This window comes from Ammodytes marinus, assembly GCF_949987685.1.
Source record: "Ammodytes marinus genome assembly, chromosome: 16".
NCBI classification, from domain to species: domain Eukaryota; kingdom Metazoa; phylum Chordata; class Actinopteri; order Uranoscopiformes; family Ammodytidae; genus Ammodytes; species Ammodytes marinus.
The window spans coordinates 18,123,497-18,145,863 of record NC_137220.1 but is presented as its reverse complement, the minus strand read 5'-3'; the positions used below and the strand labels follow the sequence as shown (position 1 = coordinate 18,145,863).

The 22,367-nt window shown below is 40.7% G+C and overlaps 3 protein-coding genes across 4 annotated transcripts; 2 read left to right on the top strand and 1 right to left on the bottom strand.

Annotated features, from left to right (window-relative positions):
- Positions 1-1,386: 1,386 nt before the first annotated feature.
- LOC307263055 (serine hydroxymethyltransferase, cytosolic-like) lies at positions 1,387-14,351 on the top strand. 2 transcript variants are annotated; one of them, XM_080044076.1, is made up of 13 exons: positions 1,387-1,552; positions 5,969-6,231; positions 6,310-6,442; positions 6,698-6,840; positions 9,480-9,595; positions 9,708-9,868; positions 10,317-10,398; positions 10,496-10,708; positions 10,790-10,903; positions 11,030-11,152; positions 11,519-11,635; positions 11,757-11,867; positions 13,674-14,350. In XM_080044076.1, exons 2-13 carry the CDS (start codon positions 6,188-6,190, stop codon positions 13,844-13,846), a joined length of 1,530 nt encoding a protein of 509 aa, XP_079900202.1. In that variant the 5' UTR covers positions 1,387-1,552; positions 5,969-6,187; the 3' UTR covers positions 13,847-14,350. The 2 variants fall into 2 exon arrangements, with proteins under 2 accessions (XP_079900202.1, XP_079900203.1); XM_080044077.1 differs by lacking the exons at positions 1,387-1,552; positions 5,969-6,231; positions 6,310-6,442 and having other exon boundaries at positions 6,733-6,840; positions 9,124-9,595; positions 13,674-14,351.
- A 1,617-nt stretch (positions 14,352-15,968) lies between these two features.
- Positions 15,969-19,829, top strand: cpsf4 (cleavage and polyadenylation specific factor 4). Its single transcript, XM_080043309.1, has 8 exons — positions 15,969-16,370; positions 16,539-16,589; positions 17,122-17,274; positions 17,369-17,464; positions 17,895-17,988; positions 18,215-18,287; positions 18,442-18,612; positions 19,108-19,829. Exons 1-8 carry the CDS (start codon positions 16,268-16,270, stop codon positions 19,174-19,176), a joined length of 810 nt encoding a protein of 269 aa, XP_079899435.1. The 5' UTR covers positions 15,969-16,267; the 3' UTR covers positions 19,177-19,829.
- A 100-nt stretch (positions 19,830-19,929) lies between these two features.
- atp5mf (ATP synthase membrane subunit f) lies at positions 19,930-21,925 on the bottom strand. Its single transcript, XM_080043310.1, has 4 exons — positions 21,879-21,925; positions 20,626-20,733; positions 20,240-20,356; positions 19,930-20,090 (listed from the first exon to the last, which is right to left on the bottom strand). Exons 1-4 carry the CDS (start codon positions 21,892-21,894, stop codon positions 20,062-20,064), a joined length of 270 nt encoding a protein of 89 aa, XP_079899436.1. The 5' UTR covers positions 21,895-21,925; the 3' UTR covers positions 19,930-20,061.
- Positions 21,926-22,367: the final 442 nt, after the last annotated feature.

Here is a 22,367-nt window from a genome sequence, read left to right as displayed (position 1 = left end):
CTTATCAAAATGTGTTATGGCGAATATGTGCCTTAATCAAAGCTAAAGATGGTCCAACAAGATATTTGAGTGTGTGACTTTTCTTTAGCCGGGCAGTGTACAATGCAGGACCTATCAACTTGGCTGCAGGTGAAAGCTCATGCCAGGCGATTTGCACAACTAGGAAAAGTTACTGGAATAAAGGCCAACATGTAATTCAGAAGTGAACAGAAGAACATCGTACCCAATATACTAGTCACCACCTCTAGCCAATCCATGAAGCCCAAGGAACATACATTCTTCCCTTTCTGCCCCTTTTGCAATAGCAGAACATTTCCTAGACAGCTGTCTAGAGTTCATCAATGTATCCACTAAGCAGAAGAGTCCCTGGATAACTTACGGTCTAACGTCTGCCCATACAGTTAAGCCTCTAGGTCTTGAGGGTAAACCTGAAGTCCTCAAACTACGTACAAACAGTACCACAAGAGGTGCTGTTAGTGTAAATAGCATAAAGAAACTAATAGCATAGAAAAGGTGCAAATTGTGAAAAAACGGTTTGCTTTAGTGAATACTAAAGAAGAACAATGTCTCTGAGTGAACTGATTATTTTGTAGAGATATGTCGATCTGTTAAACAATTGCGTGAGTGTAAGGGTATTAAAATAAATTGGTAGGCTAAGTCAGAAATGTGCTACTACTTTAAAATAATAATGAGCCCTTGCTCCCCAAACTGTCCCAGCACGTCCCTGGTTGATAAGATAGTTAGTGTCTCTACAAATAGATAGTTAGTCTCTCTACAAATACATGTATACATGTATTTGCGCTGTGTTTATTTAGGGATGAGCGCACGCACACACATTGATACGAGTAAAGCATGGGTAATAATAATATAAGGGGGGCCCGTTGACTTGAGGTTTTCAGAGGCCCAGCAATTTGTGTGGGCAGGCCTATTGGCCTGTTTTGCCGTCTCTTTGCTTTCATTTAATTTAATTTTAAGCTCCTTGAGTGTTGTTTAAAGGTGCACTATGCAGTTTTAGGGGATGGGGATTTGTTTGCATTTGCAGAGCCTGCAATTAGTTTACAAAACATATTTTCTCAACATGTGAAGCTTATTGAATCAATAATCATCATCATTGTGTCAACAATCATCATTTATCAAACGTACGACTAGAATAGACCTACGTTTATAAACTAATTTGTGCCCTGCTGCTGTTAGCAACAATATCGAAACCAACTTTTCAGGTAGCTGTCTTACTTCAGTGTTCCAAGGATCCACATTTCCTGTGAAGAAAGTTTTTTTCATTCAGTTATGAGAATCTAACTTATACTTCCCAATCCCTTCTCTGACACACCCAAAGTTACATTGTGCTCCTTTGATAAGTAGGCTAAGTGTCATCGCAGTGTCGTCTCATTCGCATGAAATCACGCACCCGCCAGTGGCATCCTCCTAATCCCGTATTTCTGCACAGGGCTGTTAAAAGCGGGACATCGACCCTCTGTCTCTACGTGCGCGTCAGTGCTCAACACTCGCTCATATAGGTTTGACGGACAGGTTGCTCTTTATCAAGTCACAGGTAGGCATAATAGACATTTGTGTCTTTTTGGAACTTGCTGCCTAAAGTCTACCAAACTGTACTTTTGTATTTTTTATGTAGCCTACTAACAAGAAAGCTGTAAAAACGTTAGATATTTATTTGAATCCTCTCGGCTTTAGGCTATCTTTCTGTCTATAGAGACTGTTTCATAGGTCTATTGTAGACTCAAAGAGATGTAGGCCTATTGTTCTGCATAATATAGCCTATTGTTCTCATATAAGCCTACTGTATGTCTGTATGTTCATAACGGTGATTAAAGTAGCATATTTAAGAAAAAGAACAGGTTCACATTATGGCGACAGGGAGGAGGCTTGAAAACTTCTTGAATGGATTTCTCTCTGTGGGTGTGACCAAAAACCGGTTTTTAATTGTTGGTGCGTATTGGATAGCCTAGGTCTACAGGAATGTAATATGTAAATGTAATATTGACTGTTTTTTGTTTTTTCAGTTTGGATAATTAGATAGAAATTGTTCGGATGCACACTTTAGTGCGCAGGAGAGTAAAAAGGTAAAAAGGTAAAAAAAAAAAAAAAAGTCCATGACCACCTGACAGTCAGGTCCATTATGGAAATCCTTAAACAGGTCATCTTTAAACATAGCCTGTATTTAAAAGTGTTGTTACTCATATTACATTTAAACTATTCTTTTATGAAACAAATCTTTCTAATGGAATTACATTATGAAGCTGCCTCTGCTGGCAGCTACACGGTGAGTAAGTCTAGGTTATCTATGCCGTGTCTCAGCTTGCTTGCATACCCTTTGATTTGGGAACATTGTTGAAAGGTGATGATGACACCCATTCCATCTTAACTTCCTGCAACACAATACTATTGTGCTTTGGTTACTGAATTCTTAAGAAGCCTCTGCATTGGTACACCAGTAAAGGCACAATAACCAGAATTGAGGCACCAGATGAGAACTTTTTATTGTGCCTTACAGGATTTCCAAATTTCCTCTTTTCAAATATTGACTGATTTAATGGCTAGAAAAGTTGAAACAATATTAAGTAAACAAATACTTCTTATAAGTCATAATCAAACAAAGTGCTCGGTCATGATTGAACAAAGAAAGCGAGCGATATAGATTCTTACTGAGGGAAGTTGAGAACTTGATGATCACTTTATCCATAGCCTATGTCAAAGGTGGAGTCAGTGATTCTGGAGAACGCTTGTTGTCAACATTTTAAAAATCAATGTATATCTCCTCACAATCTGCTACCTGTCCGTAATGTGTGTGCGCGCTGAAAGCAATAGCTGGAGTTAATACACAGCCTATGTTCTGTAAATGGGTATGTAAACAAAGGATTTGTAAACAAAGGGGGCTCACTAGCCAACATGCCTTTTTACAGAGCCTACACTGGATTTATTTTCAGCGCATACAGGACGGACAGGTAGCGGATCATGAGGAGATATTAACTGATTTTGACAACAAGTATTCTCCAAAATCGCTGACTCCCCCTTTAACGAACCAAATTCAGCCCTGGAATTAAGCCGTGCTCTCAGTTAGCTACTGAATAGGCTTTGTTATTGCCTATTGTAAAGTTACCGGGTAATTTGCAAACACTGGAAATGTAGGGAGCTTTCTATAAAATCACATGTTACAACATTTCAGTCTCCTCTAGGCTTTTATAATTTAATTTAATAGCCTTTGAAATGTGGTCGGTTATACCATTCTTCAGCTTATCTTTAAAAGTGAAGACAGTAGATCACATGACTGTGATGAGACCAATGTTAAGGTAAATTATTTGGGACTAATTTTCTATGCTGAAGGGTGTCAAAAAGATATTGCTGCAGGTTCATTAATGGATTGGGTTTTGATATTAAACAGTTTTTGCTGGATTATATTTCCTGAGTCGTTCCTGCTCACGGGAAACACATGTAGGCCTACCTGCTACTTGTGTCTGGGTGTCGTTGTGAAAAGTATTTGGACCCCATTAAAAAAACATGTTGGGTACCGTTTGTAGTTCTTCTACATTCCATAGTTACTCTGTAATTTTCCTGTGTCTACAAACAGGTTTAAATTCTCTCTCCCAATAACGTACATTTTTGTGAAAAAGAATTTCCCTTTGGGGAATACAACTTCTAAAGGCTTTGACATAAATCTTCATGTTAACACGACCAGCCAGAGAGAGAGACATATGTTTTGCTGTTTTGCTTTAACCCTTTAACTCCCCCACCAAGAAAAAAGCAATGAAAAAATTATTTTTTGGCATTTTGTTTCCCCTTGGGTAAATGATAAACACAATCAGATATTTTTTTTTGCTTGGACCCCATAGTTTTTTAAATATTAACCTCTACCAAACGGTTGAGATGGCGATTCATGGTTAAAGTGCCAAAATTCCTAAAAATACCAAAAACAGTAGAAAAGTAAAATATAACGCCAAGGTATAATGAAATAAACAACAAAATATGTTTTGTGGGCATTGGATCAAGTTTTTTTCTTGTAGTATGCCACAACAAATTGCTGTTTTTTATTTCAACAGACGAAAATGTTGAATCGAGCAAGAAAACTTTGCATTTCCAACTTTCATCGTGACCTCATCTGTGTTGAGGTGTAACAGCCCAATATACTCAACTTCAATTCACTTTTGATTGTATGCTAGCTGTCTTGTCGTCAAAATACTGCGGTATAGCGACTGCCATAGTGCCACGGCTACTCCGATTCTCCAGGCAGTCTCATGTTCCATTGCCCGCTCACTTGCAAACAAGGCCCAGAGGTTCTTGAATTCCTGACTTATTCTAATACTTAAAAAAACATTGCATAACACAGGAAAAAAATGCATCAATGACTTATGTCTTACCAACATTAGTCATTTGGTAGAAATCGGATTATGTTTGATAGTTATGATTTCCACATATTTAGTTACCATTTCCACATATTAATTTAAGATATTTACCAAATTCAATCGGAAAACATCCTGTTTGTTATATTCTTGGACAGGATATCAAGGCGTAGTCATGGTGGGGAGGGGTTGCAGTTCAGTGGGCTGAGGATCTCATCTCTGCTGTTTGCAGATGATGTGGTAATGATGGCATCATCGGTCTTTGACCTTCAGCTCTCACTGGATCGGTTCGCAGCCGAGTGTGAAGCGGTTGGCATGAGGATCAGCACCTCTAAATCTGAGGCCATGGTGCTCAGTAGGAACCTGATGGATCAACTCCAGATATGGAATGAGTCCTTACCCCATAGTGAAGGAGTTCAAGCAGCCAACTTTTGGGTCTTGTTTGCGAGTGAGGGAACAATGAGAGTGAGATGGCCAGAGAATCGGAGCAGCAGGGGCGGTTTTGCACTAGCTTTACCGCAACGTTGTGACGAAAAGAGAGCTGAGTCAGAAGGCAAAGCTCTACCGATCGATCTTCATTCCTACTCTCACCTATGGTCATAAAGGCTGGGTAATGACCGAAAGAACGAGATACGAGTGCCCAAAATGGGTTTCTTCAGGAGTGTGGCTGGTTGCTCCCTTAGAGATAGAGGGAAAAGCTCAGTCACCCTGAGAGATTTGGAGTAGAGATGCTGCTCCTTTTGCAAAGAAAGTACTAGTTGAGATGGTTGGGGCATCTGGTAAGGATGCCCCCTGGGCGCCTCCCTAGGGAGATGTTCCAGGCACGACCAAGACCCAGGACTAGATTGCGAGATTACATCTCTAAGCTTGCCTCTGAACACCTCAGGATCCCCCAGTTAGAACTGGTTAATGTGGCTAAGGAAAGGGAAATTTGAGGTCCGATGGAGCCGTTGGCCCACCGACCCAACCCTGGATAAGTGGATGGGCAACGTATAAATGGCTGAATTTTGAAAAAATCTCAGAAAGTGACAAAAACGACGTAAATAAGAAATAATTTTAGCATATTTATGATGAAATAGCATTACATGTTTCATATTTACAGCAATGAATGATCAGAAGTATTGATTTGTATTGCACATATTAAATTATAATGGCATTAGATGCACTTTGCTACATTAACCATAAAGTGCTAAATCAACCGTTTGGTTGAGGTAGTTTTCAAAAAATTATTACACGTTTATTTAAGTCTTTTTTGTGGTATCAATTTACATAATTCTGTTCATTAGGGCGTTGGACAATATGACTTGTTGAAAAAATATACTTACCTTTAAAAATTTCACCCAAAAACTGTCAACATGTTTGGTGTGATTTTCCTGTTTTACGATGTTCAGGTTTTAGGGGACCTAAGAGGCATACCATTTAAAGACAGAGTGACATCTAGTGGTTTTTTTTAGGATAACATACGTTAGCCGAATGGTAGAGATGGCCCAATCAGGTTTAGTTAAATTGAGCACCCCCCTCAATAAAATATAGTGACTCAAAATGTGCTCTACCAAACGGTTGAGCAGGGAGCTAAAGGGTTAAACTGTAATATCTTTTTTTATTCTTCAAAGCTGACAACCTTTTCCTCTTGAGTGAAGTAAGACGCAGCGATCAATCCATTCTGTGTGATAGCAGAGTCAAATGATACGTCAGCTGCCACCTTTCATGTGAAAGTGCACCGAGCCCGGAGAAGAAATCCTTGGTTAACAAATCAAGTTGATAACCACAGTTGTGAAACCCATTATCTCGGTTCGGGATTTTATGCCAGCAAACACAAAGGAAGCTGGACTATGTCGAATTTGCTTCTTAGTACACACCTCATGTTACGCCATAGGTGAGTGGTTCTTCAACTTTTTAATAGAAAGATTTCGGCTTAACTTGTCTGTAATTAAAGAAAGATCTTTCTCTACAGATTTTCTCTCTTTTGCATGACCAGATGCACAATTGCGACCATGTCTTTGACAAATAGACACATTGTGAGTAAGGATACATGGGATTCGCACAACAAGATGATGCTGGAGCCTCTGTCCATCAGCGACTCAGAGGTTTGTGTCCTGGAGATTTTTCAGAAAAAAGGGTCTTATCTGTTATGGAGTGAAATGGTGATTCAATAGGATCAGCAGTCCAACAATCCAACAATAGCTCAAAGGGAAATTATTTTCTGTATGGGGTTGATGTTGCATTTCCTTAGAGCTGCATTGTTTTAATAATGATATCCAATCATTATGCCCTTTTTTTACTTAAGAGCTTTGGTGACTAATTGTGATTGTAGTCTGAATGATGCAGGATTTGTGTTTTAGGTGTTCACCATCATAAAAAATGAGAAGCACAGGCAGATGTACGGCCTGGAGCTGATAGCGTCTGTGAACTTTGCCAGCAGAGCTGTTCTGGAGACTCTGAGTTCCTGCATGAACAACAAATTCTCTGAGGCGTATCCTGGGAGGTACAATAATTTTTCTAAGGAATCTCAATGTTTAATCACACTTTTAAATAGTGCATTCAGGATTTCCGGTTATAGCATTGAGCTGAACGGCAGCACTTCTCCCCGCTCCGTCGCTGAATTTAAGATAATTGCTGCAAAACCGCCCAACTGCTATCCTATAACTACTTAAAGTCAACCTAATGTCACTGTAATTTAAACATGCCCAAAAAAGCATCAAAGAACAAGACTAAGAAATCACTCAACTTCCTGGACTTTTAAGCTAGCGAGGACAGTGTTTCCGAACCTGAACACAGTGAAGGGGACGCCATGTTGATGGACACGGGCAGCGTGCAGGTGAACGACGTAACCAGCCCTGATATATGCAAGCCATTAAATCCCTCAAACATGACTTTCATACAGAAATTAGCGGTGTGTTAACGTCTATCAATAATGGAGGTAAGCTACAAAGTTTGTGCTTGGTTTATGAGAGGCCATTTTTATTTAATTTTAATTTTTTACTTCTACTGTGTGTAGGCTGTTTTGGATGTTCATATCTGCCTAAGAACTTTAAAGGTCACATATTATGCTAAATGCACTTTTTAAATGTGTTCTAACATATCCATGGGTCCACGGTGTGCCTAGAGACTGCCAAAATATAAAAAAAAATAACAATCTCTCCTTTTCTCACTCTCCCCCTTTCTGAAACCCCCACCCCTTCCCCCCAATATACTCCAGTCAGAATTCTCCTCGTTTCTGACCTCAAAAACTGGAAAGCCAGAAGCTTCCACTGTGCAGCCCACACCCCTATTTCTTATTGGTCCACGGCCCTGATACGCGAGGCGTATCTGGCTTCGCTTCCGGACAGGGGGCGGGGGGAGCTCAAAGATTGTATATTTACGAGGGGAGCTGCAGCTCTTTTAAAAAAAATAGGCCATTGTGAGATTAGCTGAACATCAGCATAGTACAATAAATTATCTGAAAGTTTTTTTCAGCAAACAATTAAAGAAAAACGTATTAGGGACCACTAAGACCATATAATATGGTGTATAATAGTACCGAAAAGTGTATAATATGGGAGCTTTAAGTGTTTTGTTATGGAATATTTGTGCGCTTTTTTGTGATGTGTTGTGTTGTGGACTATTTGCATCGCTTTTTTGTAAAGTGTTGTGTTGTGGTCTTTGCAGCGCATTTTCTAAATGCTGCGCATGTGTTGTCAAATTGATGAAGATGTTTTCTTAAATTGCTTGTGTTTTATCTTTGTGCATGTTTTCTTAAGTTGTAGTGCTTTGAGCTCTCAGGGCCACCGTACTTTGTAGACGACATAAGCCCTATTTTAGAGAAAGTGTACGCTCATGCATTTGAAAAGGGGGAATTCCCACCAAATTGGAAAGAGACAATAATTGTAGTTATTGATAAGGAGGGAAAGGACCCTATAGTGTGTATAGAGCCATAGCCCTGCAAAAGTCTGACTGTAAAATATTGAACTCCATACTGACAAAGAGACTTAAATCAGTTATTACGACTGTAGTGCACCCAGACCAGACAGGCTTTATTGCTGGTCGCCAAATCTAAACCAGTGCCATGTATGACACTGGCTCTGGACGCCGAAAAGGCATTCGACCGTGTCTACTGGCCTTTCCTTTTTAGAGTTTTGAGGAAAAACAGTCTAGGTCCTGGATTTTTTAAAAGAGTCCAACTGTTATGCTTGTCTCCAAAAGCATCATTAAGAGGAAACGGGTCTTTCTCACAAAAATTCAGTTGGGGAGGGGTTGCAGGCAGGGGAACCTTCTTTCGTACTCTCCTTTTTGCCCTCAGTGTAGCGGAGAGGAACACAGGTTGTCGCTATATGCAGAAAATGTAATTGTATATCTCTGACCCTACAGAGTCTGTCCCAAATTTAATGAAATGTACTGAGACCTCTGGATTTTACTCGGGTTACGAAATAAATGTGACTAAGACAGAAGCACTACCCTCGAACAATTTAGTTTCCCCAAAGATGAAATTTGCTTTCTCATTTAGAGGGCCGGGGAGGGTTAGGGTTCATAGATGGTTTATTTATTGTCTGTGGGGGTTCAACAGTCTAATGGCCAGGGGGAAGAAATTGTCACTGAACCTAGATGTCCTACTGTGGATGCTACGGAACCTCCTGCCAGAGTTCAGCATGGAAAACAGTCCGTAGTGAGGGTGGGTGGAGTCAGAGGAGATGTGTTGGGCTCTGGTCAGGCAGCGCTTCTGCCCAATGTCCTGGATGGAGGGGAGCGGGGACCCGATGATTTTCTCCACTGTTCTCACCACTCTCTGCAGAGACTTCCAGTCCGAGGCATTGCAAGCCCCAAACCAGACGGAGATGCGGTTGGACAGCAGACTTTCAATAGCGCCTCTGTAGAAGGTGATCTACAGAGGCGGATGGGAGGGGGGAGGGAGACTTTCCTCATCCGGCGCAGGAAGTGCAGGCACTGCTGTGCCTTCTTCGTGAGGGAGGTGGTATTGAGGGACCAGGTTCATTTATCAGTTCAAACTGTGCCACAAAACTACATATTTCCTTGTTGCCACCTCCATAACAGGAACTTCGATTTCACACCGACCACAGCGTTTGCCACGGTCGCCGTGACGGCGATCAGGTGGATCACTGATTATTGCTGCTTTACCAATATGTTCAGGTACTATGGGGGTACGGAGTGTATAGATGAGATGGAGAGACTCTGTCAGAACAGGGCACTGGCTGCCTATGGTCTGGACTCTGAGAAATGGGGCGTCAACGTGCAGCCATACTCAGGTATTAAATAGTAAAGTAGTACTAGTATATAAATAAGCCTATTTACATTAGGGATAGTAGGAAAAGTATTTTGACTCTCACTCCTCAACTTTTGTTTTGCTTTTCTGGAAAGGTTCACCTGCAAACTTTGCTGTTTACATGGCCATTGTGGAGCCACATGGCAGGATTATGGGACTGGACGTTCCCGACGGAGGCCACCTGACACACGGCTTTATGACGGAGAAGAAGAAAATCTCAGCGGCGTCCATCTTCTTTGAGTCCATGCCATATAAGGTTTAAAAGAATGGCAAGGATGCCAACATTAACTGTGCTGGGCTGTTTAATAGAACATATACTATATTGGTTGTTAAATAAGAATTGAGGTACAATTTCTGTCATTGTGGAGGAAGTAATAACGGCATAGACTGATAATATGTTTATGTAAAACTGGAGTACTGAATTAGGATAAGTATGAAAAAGGAAAAAATGCTTGATATTCAACACTTTTCGATGTTACTGTGAGCTTACATTTTTTCGCTGTGAGCTTAATTTTTTTTTAAATCTTTGTTCACTGTCAGTATTAATAAAACCATGGGAACAGTTTGTTATACCGAAAAAGTAGATTTTTGGGCTTTGTAGCTGGACCAAGATACAATTTCTTATTAGTGCAAGTATGTGCACATTGCATTGGCCTGCAGATCCTCAGATGTGTATTTGATATGCCCTGGTCTTCTGATGTTAGGTGAATTCAGAAACTGGTTACATCGACTATGACAGACTGCAAGAAAATGCTCGGCTGTTCCGCCCCAGACTCATCATTGCAGGTCCTTAAGTCACACACAAACACACTGACACTGCCCATGCTGATTTGCGTGAAGTTAGGAGGTGTCACATTCACCTCTGCGTCTTCTTCTTCTCCAGGAACAAGTTCCTATTCCCGCAATCTCGACTACGCCCGCATGAAGCAGATCGCAAATGAGAATGGTGCATATTTAATGGGAGATATGGCTCACATTAGTGGATTGGTGGCTGCTGGGGTGGTACCGTCACCCTTTGATTCCTGTGACATTGTTTCGACGACAACATATAAGACACTGCGTGGCTGCCGTGCTGGACTCATCTTCTTCAGGAGAGGTAGGGATGGAAAATGACGCTTCTGCCAAAGCAAACAACTTTGGTGATTTCTTTAAATTTTTTTAATTTTCCAAACTTCAGGTGTGCGGAGTGTGGACGCTAAGGGGAAGGAGAACTTGTACAACCTGGAGTCTTTGATCAACCAGGCAGTGTTTTCAGGGCTGCAGGGCGGACCACACAACCATGCTATTGCAGGTACACCCCAATAGGATAAATTGTCTCCTTTTACACTTTAATTTGTCTCCCTCACTTTGCTTTAATTATGTTAGCAAATACCATTTACTCATTGACTTCATGTTTTCCCTGGTGGGTTGTCCTCAGGTGTGGCTGTAGCTCTCAAACAAGCCATGACACCAGAGTTCAAGGCCTACCAGATGCAGGTTCTTGCAAACTGCAAAGCTCTGTCCAGTACCCTTGTGGACAAAGGCTACAAGATTGTCACTGGTAAGTGCCAGAGTGCCGCCTTGATTACACAAATGTTAACTGAGATGTATTTTCAATGTTGGTTGCCATTTTACAGAAGCTAAATCGCTTACCACAAAGACAACTGGCCTTTAATTCCTCCTAAAGGCATTTGGAGATGTTTTATCTGTATTGTAAATTCAATGTTGCACCTTACCTGTACCCTCAAAATCCAGATTCACTACTAGCAAATTGTGCATACTGATATGGGCGGGCGTAACCAGATGACGACAGTGCTACGCCGTCAAAGTCATGATAGTAAACAACAAAGATGGCTGCAGGATACGTTGTTTGAAACGGTTTTGGCCTCGTCATGTGTCTGAATACTCTGCTTCTCTTCCTGTGCAGGTTGCTCCGACAACCACCTGATCCTGGTGGACCTGCGTAACAAAGGAACCGATGGAGTACGAGCTGAGAAGGTTCTGAAAGCCTGTGCCATTGCTTGTAATAAAACCACCTGTCCAGGTAGTGTGTGTTAAGCACTAATTGATTGACTATTGATTGGGAAAGAGTGATTGTTGTAAATGCCTTTCCCTACAGAGTGCCACTCCTAATGTCTCCACATACTGTTCATGTGTTCGTATAGGGGATAAGAATGCTTTGCGACCCAGTGGACTTCGGCTTGGCTCCCCGGCTCTGACCTCCAGAGGTTTGGTGGAGGAGGACTTCAGGGAGGTGGCTGACTTCATTCACAGAGGTAATCTTTTAAAGGCCCCATTAAAAAAAATCAAGATTAAACTTATTTGGTTCCTAATGCTTATGGCAGACAGAAGCTAATTGTTGGAGCCAAATTGCTGTTTACGTTCGTTTTGTTTTGTTTATTTAATTAATGATAAAGAGGTGTGGCCTTGGTGTCTGCAGAGGGTGGATAGCATAAATACCTGGCAACCTGGGATTAGATTCAGGTGTGTAATGGGGAAGGCCACACAGTTTTTGACCGTGCTCGTGTTGATGTTTTGTAAATAGTTTTTGTGTTTATATGAATGAATACAATTATCTTTGAACTGTTTTTTTGCGTCAATAAAAGGATTGACATGTCCAACTACAAAGCAGCTTTCTGGACATTTAATTGATTATGCACACGTCAAACTTCAGTCTAGGCATTGTTGCCACAGTTACTTTGAAAAAGTAATCCGATTACTGATTATTAGTTACTCCTTAAAATAGTAATTTAGTTACTTTACTGATTACTTGATGTTAAAAGTAACTAAGTTAGATTACGAGTTACTTTAAACGTTAGTTTACTTTACAGGTTTTGAAACCCATATATCTCAATTTAGAACATGCACATATTAAGAATCATTGAAAATATATAAAATTAAGCTTGTAGGCTAGTAGCCTATAGGCATACTGTTTTCAAAATAATAAAAATTATGGTTTAAAAAATGTAATAAAAAATAAAAAGTTTTTCCCCCCATGAAAATAAATGCATTCCTCCAAAGTGCAAAGACAGTAGCAGTGTCTTTAAACTTAATGTGCTTGGCCCTTCACTCTCATGCATTAATTTGACTTTTCTCTGCGATGTCTCATGTGTTGATAGACTGGGTGTGTGCGGCCACTGGTCGCCACGTGACTATAAAAGTACCTCTATCTCTTCAACGTCACCGTACCCGAATCCTAAATATCCCCATAGCAGACGCTATATTTTATGGGGGGGAAAACGTTTGTTTTGCGCCACAGTTCAGCTTAGACTCGGCCGTAATGATGCTGCAAACACACACACACACACACACACACACACACACACACACACACACACACACACACACACACACACACACACACACACACACACACACACACACACACACACACACACACACACACACACACACACACACACACACACACACACACACACACACACACACACACACACACACACACACACACACACACACACACACACACACACACACACACACTGCATGTCAGAGACGAGGGGCGCTACCAAAAATACGATATAGGAGCGGTTGGAGCAGTTGGAGCGTTTAGAGACACATGCGTGCACATTTATTTACATTAAATCGCAATCGCAGTCATTTGTGCAGTTATGTAAAATGTTTTACAAAGGAAAATGACAGAAAAAGTGACGCACAGTGACTTTGATGAGTAACTTTAATCTGATTACTGGTTTGGAGATAGTAACGCGTTAGATTACTGAAAAAAGAGGTAACGCGTTACCGGCATCACTGGCCATTACCCCTCGTAGTAGTGCTACAGGAAAAGCCATTACACTAATGATTCCACATGTAGTAACTATTAATATTTTTTACAGTTTTAATCAATGACTCAACTGTATTGATGAAGCCATGTAAATTTTCTAAAGATGTGATTCATGCCTTATATTAGGTTCGGCTTAGCTCAGGCAATTGAGGCTTATTTGTGTTGTATATTTAGAGCCATCCACCAAACCAAAATACTGAGCAAAACAAAACATAATTTTACGTAGGCCTATGAGACTGCAATCTAAAGGGCCCCCCTGCTCTGCTTCTTCCTGCAGGTATTGTGCTGACCTTGGAGATTCAAAGAAGCCTTGATCCTAAAGCCACTCTGAAGGAGTTCACTCAGGCACTGACCCAGGGAGAGAAGTTCCAGCAGAGGGTCGCAGAAATCAGGGCAGAGGTTGAGGATTTCGCAAGTCAATTCCCCATGCCGGGCCTACCTGAGCTGTAGAGGGTGGCAGCTCACTGTTGGCTTTTGGACTGATGATTATAACAAACATGATTATTCCAATGTTGATGGTGTGTGGTTTTGAGTGATCACCTGTTGTTTCTGCTTTTGCTCATTTCAATATACGTCCTCATGACATTTTTGCTTGGAACAGATTTGCCTTAATGGAACGATAACTTTGCAGACTTCATTGTCCTTCAGTGCTGTTGCTGTTTGGGATGTAATTCAGTTCTTGTCTGTAGGCCTATAGTTGGTCTCTGATGTTACAAACACATTTCAGCTTGCTCTGACAAAGATGTTTTTCTTATCTCATCTTTAATATTTTCAGTATATCTCCATTATTTTATATTAAATGTACAAATCCAAAGTTACTATACTGCAGATTGTACCACGAGGGGTAACTGGGGTAACTCAGTCTGTTTCTCATACTCTAAATATACAGTATATCAATAGTATTATATGGTGTTAAAAAGAACCCTACAACTGTGACACTTTTTTTTGTGTTATGATTTTCATTTTGACTGCAGTGCAAACTGGTGCAGGCATATAACTTCTATTATTCTTCACACACAAATGTGCTAACACAATGACGCGACTCCACTTTGATGTTAACTGGGTTATAATGTCTAAAATGTTCATGTTAGTTTATTGTGTTATGCTATTCTCAATGTTTTGAGATATTTCGCTCAAAATAACAAACTATACCTTGCCAGGGATGAAAAAAGTAATTAGGTTTCACATGCACTGTGTTCCGAATCGCATACTTTCTGCTATTTAGTATGGTAGAAAAAAGATTTAGAATGTCCCGATTCCTGTGGACAGATTTAGGATGGTTAGAAAGACCCTGATGTCTACTACATCCGTCCGAGATTTTTAGTGTTGAAAACAGCATCCTATTTGGGCGATTCTCACCCATAATCCAGTGCGCACCTGAAGTGAGGGTTAGGGTTAGTCACATCAACGGAGCCTCCATATGAAAACAAACAGAGATGCGACTAGGCCCCCAGGAGCAGTGCCTTCTTCCTCAATCCAGCAGTGCTCAGTGGCCAAGCCTGGTATTGAAATTGTTTTGGCTGGCTGTGGACGGGTGGTAAATTCCATACGAGCCCGGAAGCAGATATCCCCGTTCACTCCAATACAAGCGTCAAACAGGAATGTTGTGTCTCTGCAACACATTTCTGGATATCAATTAAAGGCTCATACTTATCTTATCTTTAGACCTTGTACTAATAAAATGGAAGTTATCTCTTTTCAAAATGCATCCGCAAGCGTTTAATAGCCGTTTAATTTTCAGTGTTAGCCATTAGCCCGAGGAGGGGTGGGGCCTACGACTTCTAGCTTACAATGCTAGAGAACGAGAACATTTCTACATCCAGAACATCTGCGCTAGGGGCGTGTTAGGCACCCATGATGCGGAAGAAATTCTGATCCTGTATGTTTCTCTGCCCCAATGAGCAGTTTTCATAGGGATGATTGGGAGCCATGTTTCAATCCGGTGTCCATTTTCTTTATAGGTCCATGGATGTGACAGATATAAAAGCAAGAGACAAGATCAAGTCGCAATGTTATGATTAAACAAAAAAGTTAAAGTATGTCCCAATTGTAGCATAGGCCTACTGCATCCTAACTAGATTATTTGTATCGTCAGATGTAGTAGGCCTATGTAGAATAGAAAAATTAAAAGAGTATGCGATTCGGAATGCAGGGATGGTTTCATCATCTGTCTGAACAAAAGTTCAAATAGTTACTGAGAAAGGCTATTTCAATATGGCTCTAGAGTGGTGGATCGGTTGTTATCTATGGAGCCGCCATAAATATTACCTTCATGAGTAGGGCTGCTTTGAATGCACCTGTAGTAGCCTAGGTTAATTAAAGTGAGGTTTCAGGCTCTTCTGCCAGACAAATTACAGTCACACGCACAGCTGTGAGACAGGTGTATCAGAGGCGCGCACATAGACATTTGGAATGAAAAAAAGTAAGCTATTTAAAGAATAAGATAAATGTATTGTAACGGGTGTGTTTGACCGGTTTAACCCATAGACATAATAATGTCTATGGTTTAACCAAATCACTCGGGGATCGGTTAGTCTCGTCTTACTCCGTAGGGTCAGAGGTCATTGTGCGCGCCTCCGACAAATGTAATGCTAGGAACAACGAGCAGCCCGTGAAGCTAAAAGTTACAGACCGCAGTGTTCGGGGCTTTTCTTTAAAAAACACAAATATAAACCCACAGAGGGCAACGGCTGCTGTGGTTCCTCAACACGGAACTCGCGGGCAGTTTGATTGTAGCTAGTCGTTTAGCCTAGCTAGCCTCGTTAGCCACTTTAGCTGGCTGATGAAGAAATTACGAGCTAGCTAACTAGCTCAACTTCAACGTAGCTAACCCGACACTGTTTGACTGGAGCACAGTAAACAAACGCAGACATGCAAGACTTACTGGCTAACGTGGACCACATCAAGTTTGACCTGGAGATCGCCGTTGAGCAACAGCTCGGAGCTCAGCCCCTGCCCTTCCCCGGCATGGACAGTAAGTGCTCGGGTGCTAGCTTGTACTTAGCCGCTGTAGGCACACTACTGTGTTTACGGTAACCAAAGTAGCAAACGGCAGACAGGATGACACTTTTCACGTAAGCCTTGTGTACACTCATTCCTGTTTCTTTCTTTCTTAAAGTTATAATAATGTGTTTCCCTGTAGAGTCCGGGTCTGCTGTGTGTGAGTTCTTCATGAAAGCAGCTTGTATCAAAGGTAAAAACACATGATATTTCCACAGCTCTCGACACACTGTGCTGCTCGTTTGGGTAATTTGAAGTGGTGTTAAAGTCCGTAGAATGATATATTGTTTATGTCACTCTTCGGTATCAGCATTTTTAATTTTAATTTTACTTCCATTACGATAAGGGAAGCCAGAGATGGACATATGATCCGTTGGAGTAGCTGCATGCAGCTAAACTGTAATGGAAAACTAGCAGTCATTTAAATGTATATGCTATTGTTATCCATTCTTTTTTTAAGAGTTTATTTCTACAGCATTTTTAACCCAAAGACTGAGGCAAAATGGCTTACACGACAGGGTTTAAAACAATGTCAGGCCAACAGTAAATATGTAATCATTATTGATAACTATACAATAAAATATTAAGGTTATACCAAGCAGTCTATACCAATACATTTACATTGAAATAATCCTATTAGCCATAATTGGTGACCAGTAACTGCTTCACAATAAAGTCCTCTAAAATTAGTTAGTGAAAGTTTTTTTTCCTCGTGTGCACTCCAGGTGGGATGTGTCCGTTCCGTCACATCAGTGGAGAGAAGACGGTGGTGTGCAAGCACTGGCTCAGGGGACTGTGCAAGAAGGGCGACCAGTGCGAGTTTCTCCACGAGTATGACATGACCAAGATGCCTGAATGCTACTTCTACTCCAAGTTTGGTTCGTTGACTATGCTTCACGAGCTTAATGACTGTATTTTGATAAGTGTGTTGTGGGTTTGACCCTGTCTAATTTCCGCATTTGTCCCTCGCAGGTGAGTGCAGCAACAAGGAATGTCCATTCTTGCACATTGATCCAGAGTCCAAGATCAAAGACTGTCCCTGGTATGACCGAGGCTTCTGCAAACATGGTATGTCCCGCTCCTTGTTGGTGATAAACAATGTAATGATGTAATCACAACTTAAAGCTGGAGTCAGCTATTTTGGAGAATGTATGCTGTCAAAACCAGTAAATATCTTCTCACTATACGCTACCTGTCTGTACTGTGTGTGCGCTGAAAAAAAAAATTGGTGTCAATACACAATTTAGCTCTGTAAGCTGGTATGTGTAAACAAAGAGGCCCATCGTAGCTAATAACATACCAGTTTATACAGCCGAGGCTGTGCATTGACGCTGGATTACAGCACACACAGACAGGTAGTGAGTCGTGAGGAAATATTCATGGATTTTAACATTGACAAATTAAATATGCTTGATATACACTCTGTCTTCTCCCGCTGGTTTGAATTATTTTCTCTCTTCTTTTCGTTCGTTGATCTTCTTACATCTCCCTGTCTCAGGTCCTGACTGCAGACACAGGCACACAAGAAGGGTGATCTGTGTGAACTACCTGGTGGGCTTCTGTCCGGAAGGGAAATCCTGTAAATTTATGCAGTATGTTTCACATTTTATTTGATTTCCATCCTACATAATACAACCAACTTTGTTGTAGAAAATGAAACAACGTATGACTTGTTTTTCAGGTTTTGTAATTTGGAATAGTTCTAATCTGCCTTATTTACTGAATGATTTGTGTATAATTTTTTACACAATAAATGAAAACAATTGGAGACTTCATGTTACAGTTACGTAGATCTAACAATGAGATTTTCTTTTACAGCCCTCGTTTTGAATTGCCAATGGGAACTTCTGAACAGCCTCCTCTTCCACAGCAAAACCAGAATCAGTCAAAGGTAGGAGGATGCACGCGCACACAGATAAACACATCTGTATGTAAACATGATGGTTCACTCTGACTTCGTAAAATCCTCCCATTCGTTCAAGTTGTACCGTGTCTTGTAGAAATTAAACTATAAACAAATTCTCTCTGCTCTTTTCCTGCTACAGCCGGTGCCCACCATCGGTCGCTCGTCGCTCTCTTTAATCCAGCTGACCAACTCCAGTCCTGGCATGCGGCCGCAGAACCACCACACGCCGATGGGTGGCATGCAGCAAAACCACCACATGCCTCATGGCAACAGAGGGCCTCGGCCGCTGGACCAGGTCACCTGCTACAAGGTGAGCCGTCTGAGCATGTCTGCTCATATGCCCCTTGTGGTTAAAAATCAGATTAGACTTCACTCCAGTCTTTCACTGTTGGGAAGGCTGACATTACTTACCTTTTTAAAGCAGTAGCAGTTAACATCCTAGTGAATACACCTACTTGATTTCTTACCGAGTTAGGTGAGAAGATCAACACCACTCTCTGTTATGTAAATATGAAGCTAAAACCCTTTGTTTTAATATAGTTTAATATTATAATTTTTCACATGACCACACATTTTGAGGCACCAATATCATACTTTTACCATGTTTAAATGTAAAATGTTAATATGGCTCTAATTTAACCTGCTTGGAAATTGATGTTAGTTGACCAATGGTTCCAGCTTTATTTCTTGAAGGAAAATGAATTTATGATATTGTCAAGATCTGCACCATTTCCATCATTTACTTTTAAGTAGCATTGTGCATAATTTTTTTTACGTTGTTCTTATGTGTTCCCTGTGTCTGTAGTGTGGTGAGAAGGGTCACTACGCCAACAAATGCACTAAAGGCCATCTTGCCTTCCTGAGTGGACCGTAACCTTCAGAACCGAGGTCACCACAGTGCAGCAGCTCAGGCCTCCATGATGTGAGCAGAGCTGAAGAAAGGAAGCCCCCTTTGCGCCACAGGCGGAAAGCTAAATTTAAAAGACTTTAACTGCCACCGATTTGTGTATGTCTCTCACCTCTGGATGAGTTTCTACAGACACAAGCAGTAGGAAAGATTAACATTGCTACCATTTCTATTTTTTTGCCACCTTGGATACATGGAAAAAAAAGGAGAAAAGAGGTCCCTATCTGTGTGGTTGACTGACTTGTGGGTTAGTAAGTTTTCTACTATGTTTGTACTGTGAAAGCATACTGAATTTCTAAATAAACATCAATCCCAGGGTCCAACAGTAGTGCAGCACATTATGTTGCTGCTTCTTAGAGGATATTCATGTGTTGTGACTGCAACAGTCACACCACTGTGCGTCTATTCAAGTACATATGTTCAACAGTTTAAATGAAAAGAAACAACTGTGATAAATCCCAGTAGGAATGTAAATCCCAGAAATACATTTACCAGTTGTGTGGAGGCTATCGTCAATCTGCATACACAGGTTAAATAAGAATGACCTAAGAGGATACGTGTGGGTGCAGCTTAAAGTGAGAATATTTAATTCTTGTGGTTCGTACAGTCTGTGCAAATAAATGTTCATACAGTTGTGTAACTGTTTTACTTGCATTCACATCACTACACCAAATATGTTTGAAGAGTTCATAAAGTCCTAATAACATAGCTGAAACAAACAATGTCCAACAATATATCTTCGTATTGTTTATTGGTCAGAACAGTCACATATTCAACAAAGAGCTGAGAGTAGAAAGAGCAGGGGGAACAAAGGGATTCATCTTCCACCCCTGAAGATCTGCTGAAGAGGCTTTAATGGTACTTCCTCCAGCGGTCATGTTCTGGAAGAGATAAGAAAGCAAACAATGTTTTCACATTAGTAAGATATTGGATGGGTGGTTTGAAATCAAACTGAAGTAAAAAAAAAAAAACATTGTATAAGTGATTTTGCAACATTACTTTTATAATAATAAAATGGTAGATGTCTTACTGATGTGGTCGTATTCCCACAGGTAGCTGATGGCCACGTAGCCAACCAGCAGCATAGCTACACCACCGATACCTCCCTTCTTCACATTAATGTACTTGTTGTAGTATCTTTCATGGCCTGGAAGAGAGGGAGGCAAGAACACAACAAAAATATAAACCACAGCCGAAAACACAGTATAATGCTCCAATTATTAAGATGTGAGGAAATAAATCTTCATAACAATGCAAATATTTCCTTTTAACAGCATGTGAGGACATGGTGAAAGGAGAAATGCAAAGGCAGAAAGAACATGTCTAATATTTGCTTGCTAGGGTTATATTCACAGTTTATTACAGCAGGAACCCTCCTTGAAAAACAAGGGTTTTAGTCAGAACAGGTTTCCTCACCCCTGCGGACTGCTGAGATGATGCCGTTAGGAGTGAAGTCTCGGGCTCCGAGCCAGCCTCCCATCTCCCCCAGCTTCACCTCCATCAGTCGCCTCTCAGCAATAGGAACTGGTCACAAGTAGAGACAGTAAACACACTTTAATAACACACCTAATGTCCGTAACATGCTGTAGATCTGGCAGTGTACTTGGATTTAATCAGGGGAGGGGGGTATTGCACTTTTATCCACTCTTAAATCATATCAATAATCTGCAGTTAAAAAGTAACTGACGGATTAGGGAACAAATTGGAAAGGTGGTTTTGTACAAATGTACATATAATTGTACATTTTTGACTGTAGTTAGTCTGATGTAGCCTAGTATTGTCTTTGAAACAGATCTTTGTCTTTGAAACAGACGTTATGAAGATGTCACCTTGGACTCTGAGGAATTATGACCGGGCAATTTAAAGTTTTTTTCTTAACATTTTATAGGAAAATATATATTTGAGAAAATGTATCAGCAAGTGAGTCAATATTAGTTTTAAGCTGGTTTTAGCTCTAACCTCAGCAAGGCAGTCGTCAGCTCTCATTCTATGGAAAGTCGTAGACTCTACAACTGTAGCCTCTCAAATTTGCACTCAAACACACATTTGACATGCTTACTCTACTTTCTTGGAGCTAACTTTATACAACGGAGTCACATTTAACGTACAAAATGTCGCTACACTTTACAGCTATGATACATAAAGTATTATCGGCCCACAGTCCAAAACCAATTACAAAACAAAGCACGAGCATTATTGTATAGTGTTTTACGGTTTGATTAGTTCTAGGATAAAAACTGACCTACGAGGGTAGCAGAGTTTGGAGTAACATTAAACTATGTTTACCGGCTGCCATGAAGGCTAGCCGCTAGCCAGAAGAAACCGTATAACCTTCATATATAAAGACAGCTAAATTATAACAGCGTCATGCAAACTATTAGTCGGGTAGAAACATGTTGATCATTGAATATGACACTAAAATGTGCATAGAGCGGCTTGCAGATTACTCTGAACTGAGAATTGGCAATGACAAGCAAAGTCCTTGACGTGACTCGAGGATTCCGCGCGGCCTTCAGACAAAATTAAACCCTCAAGCTGACTAATTCAATGTCCTTGTGGCACACAAACAGACACAGTCTATAGAAACATGAAAAATAAACCAACTACAAAACACATCATAAAAGAAAAGTTGTGATATATATTTTTTAGCAGAGGGCACGTCGTATTACCTGGTTTATCCGCCATCTTGACTGGTGCAGAGAGCTCAGCTTGCAGCGGTGAATGATGGGAATAAAAAGAGGAAATGCATTATGGGAGAATATGTCGTTTTTCAATCTATCCGCAGGAGGGTAGCAGAGGAAACGAAACCAGATTATTTAAAGATTGCTGAGCTATAACAAGCATAGCAGCACTACAGTAATATTATTATGTTTCAGACTACTGAGAGATGTTCCTGTTAGTCTATGTAGCCTACCCGGCCTTTATCTATAAAGGGGGTGGACAAAATGACAAGGCTAGGACTTTGCCCTTTACATGCAGCCATGTAAGTTAATTTATCTTCAACATCACAATATTATTTGAATAGATATCCAAAATCCAAGGCAGAACATGTCAGATCTCATGTAGCCTATATTTTGTAAAGGTGACCTGAAGGGTCAAACTGACCAAACTGACGCTTCCTGGTTGGCTACTCTATCAGGGGAATCTCTTTTTCTCAG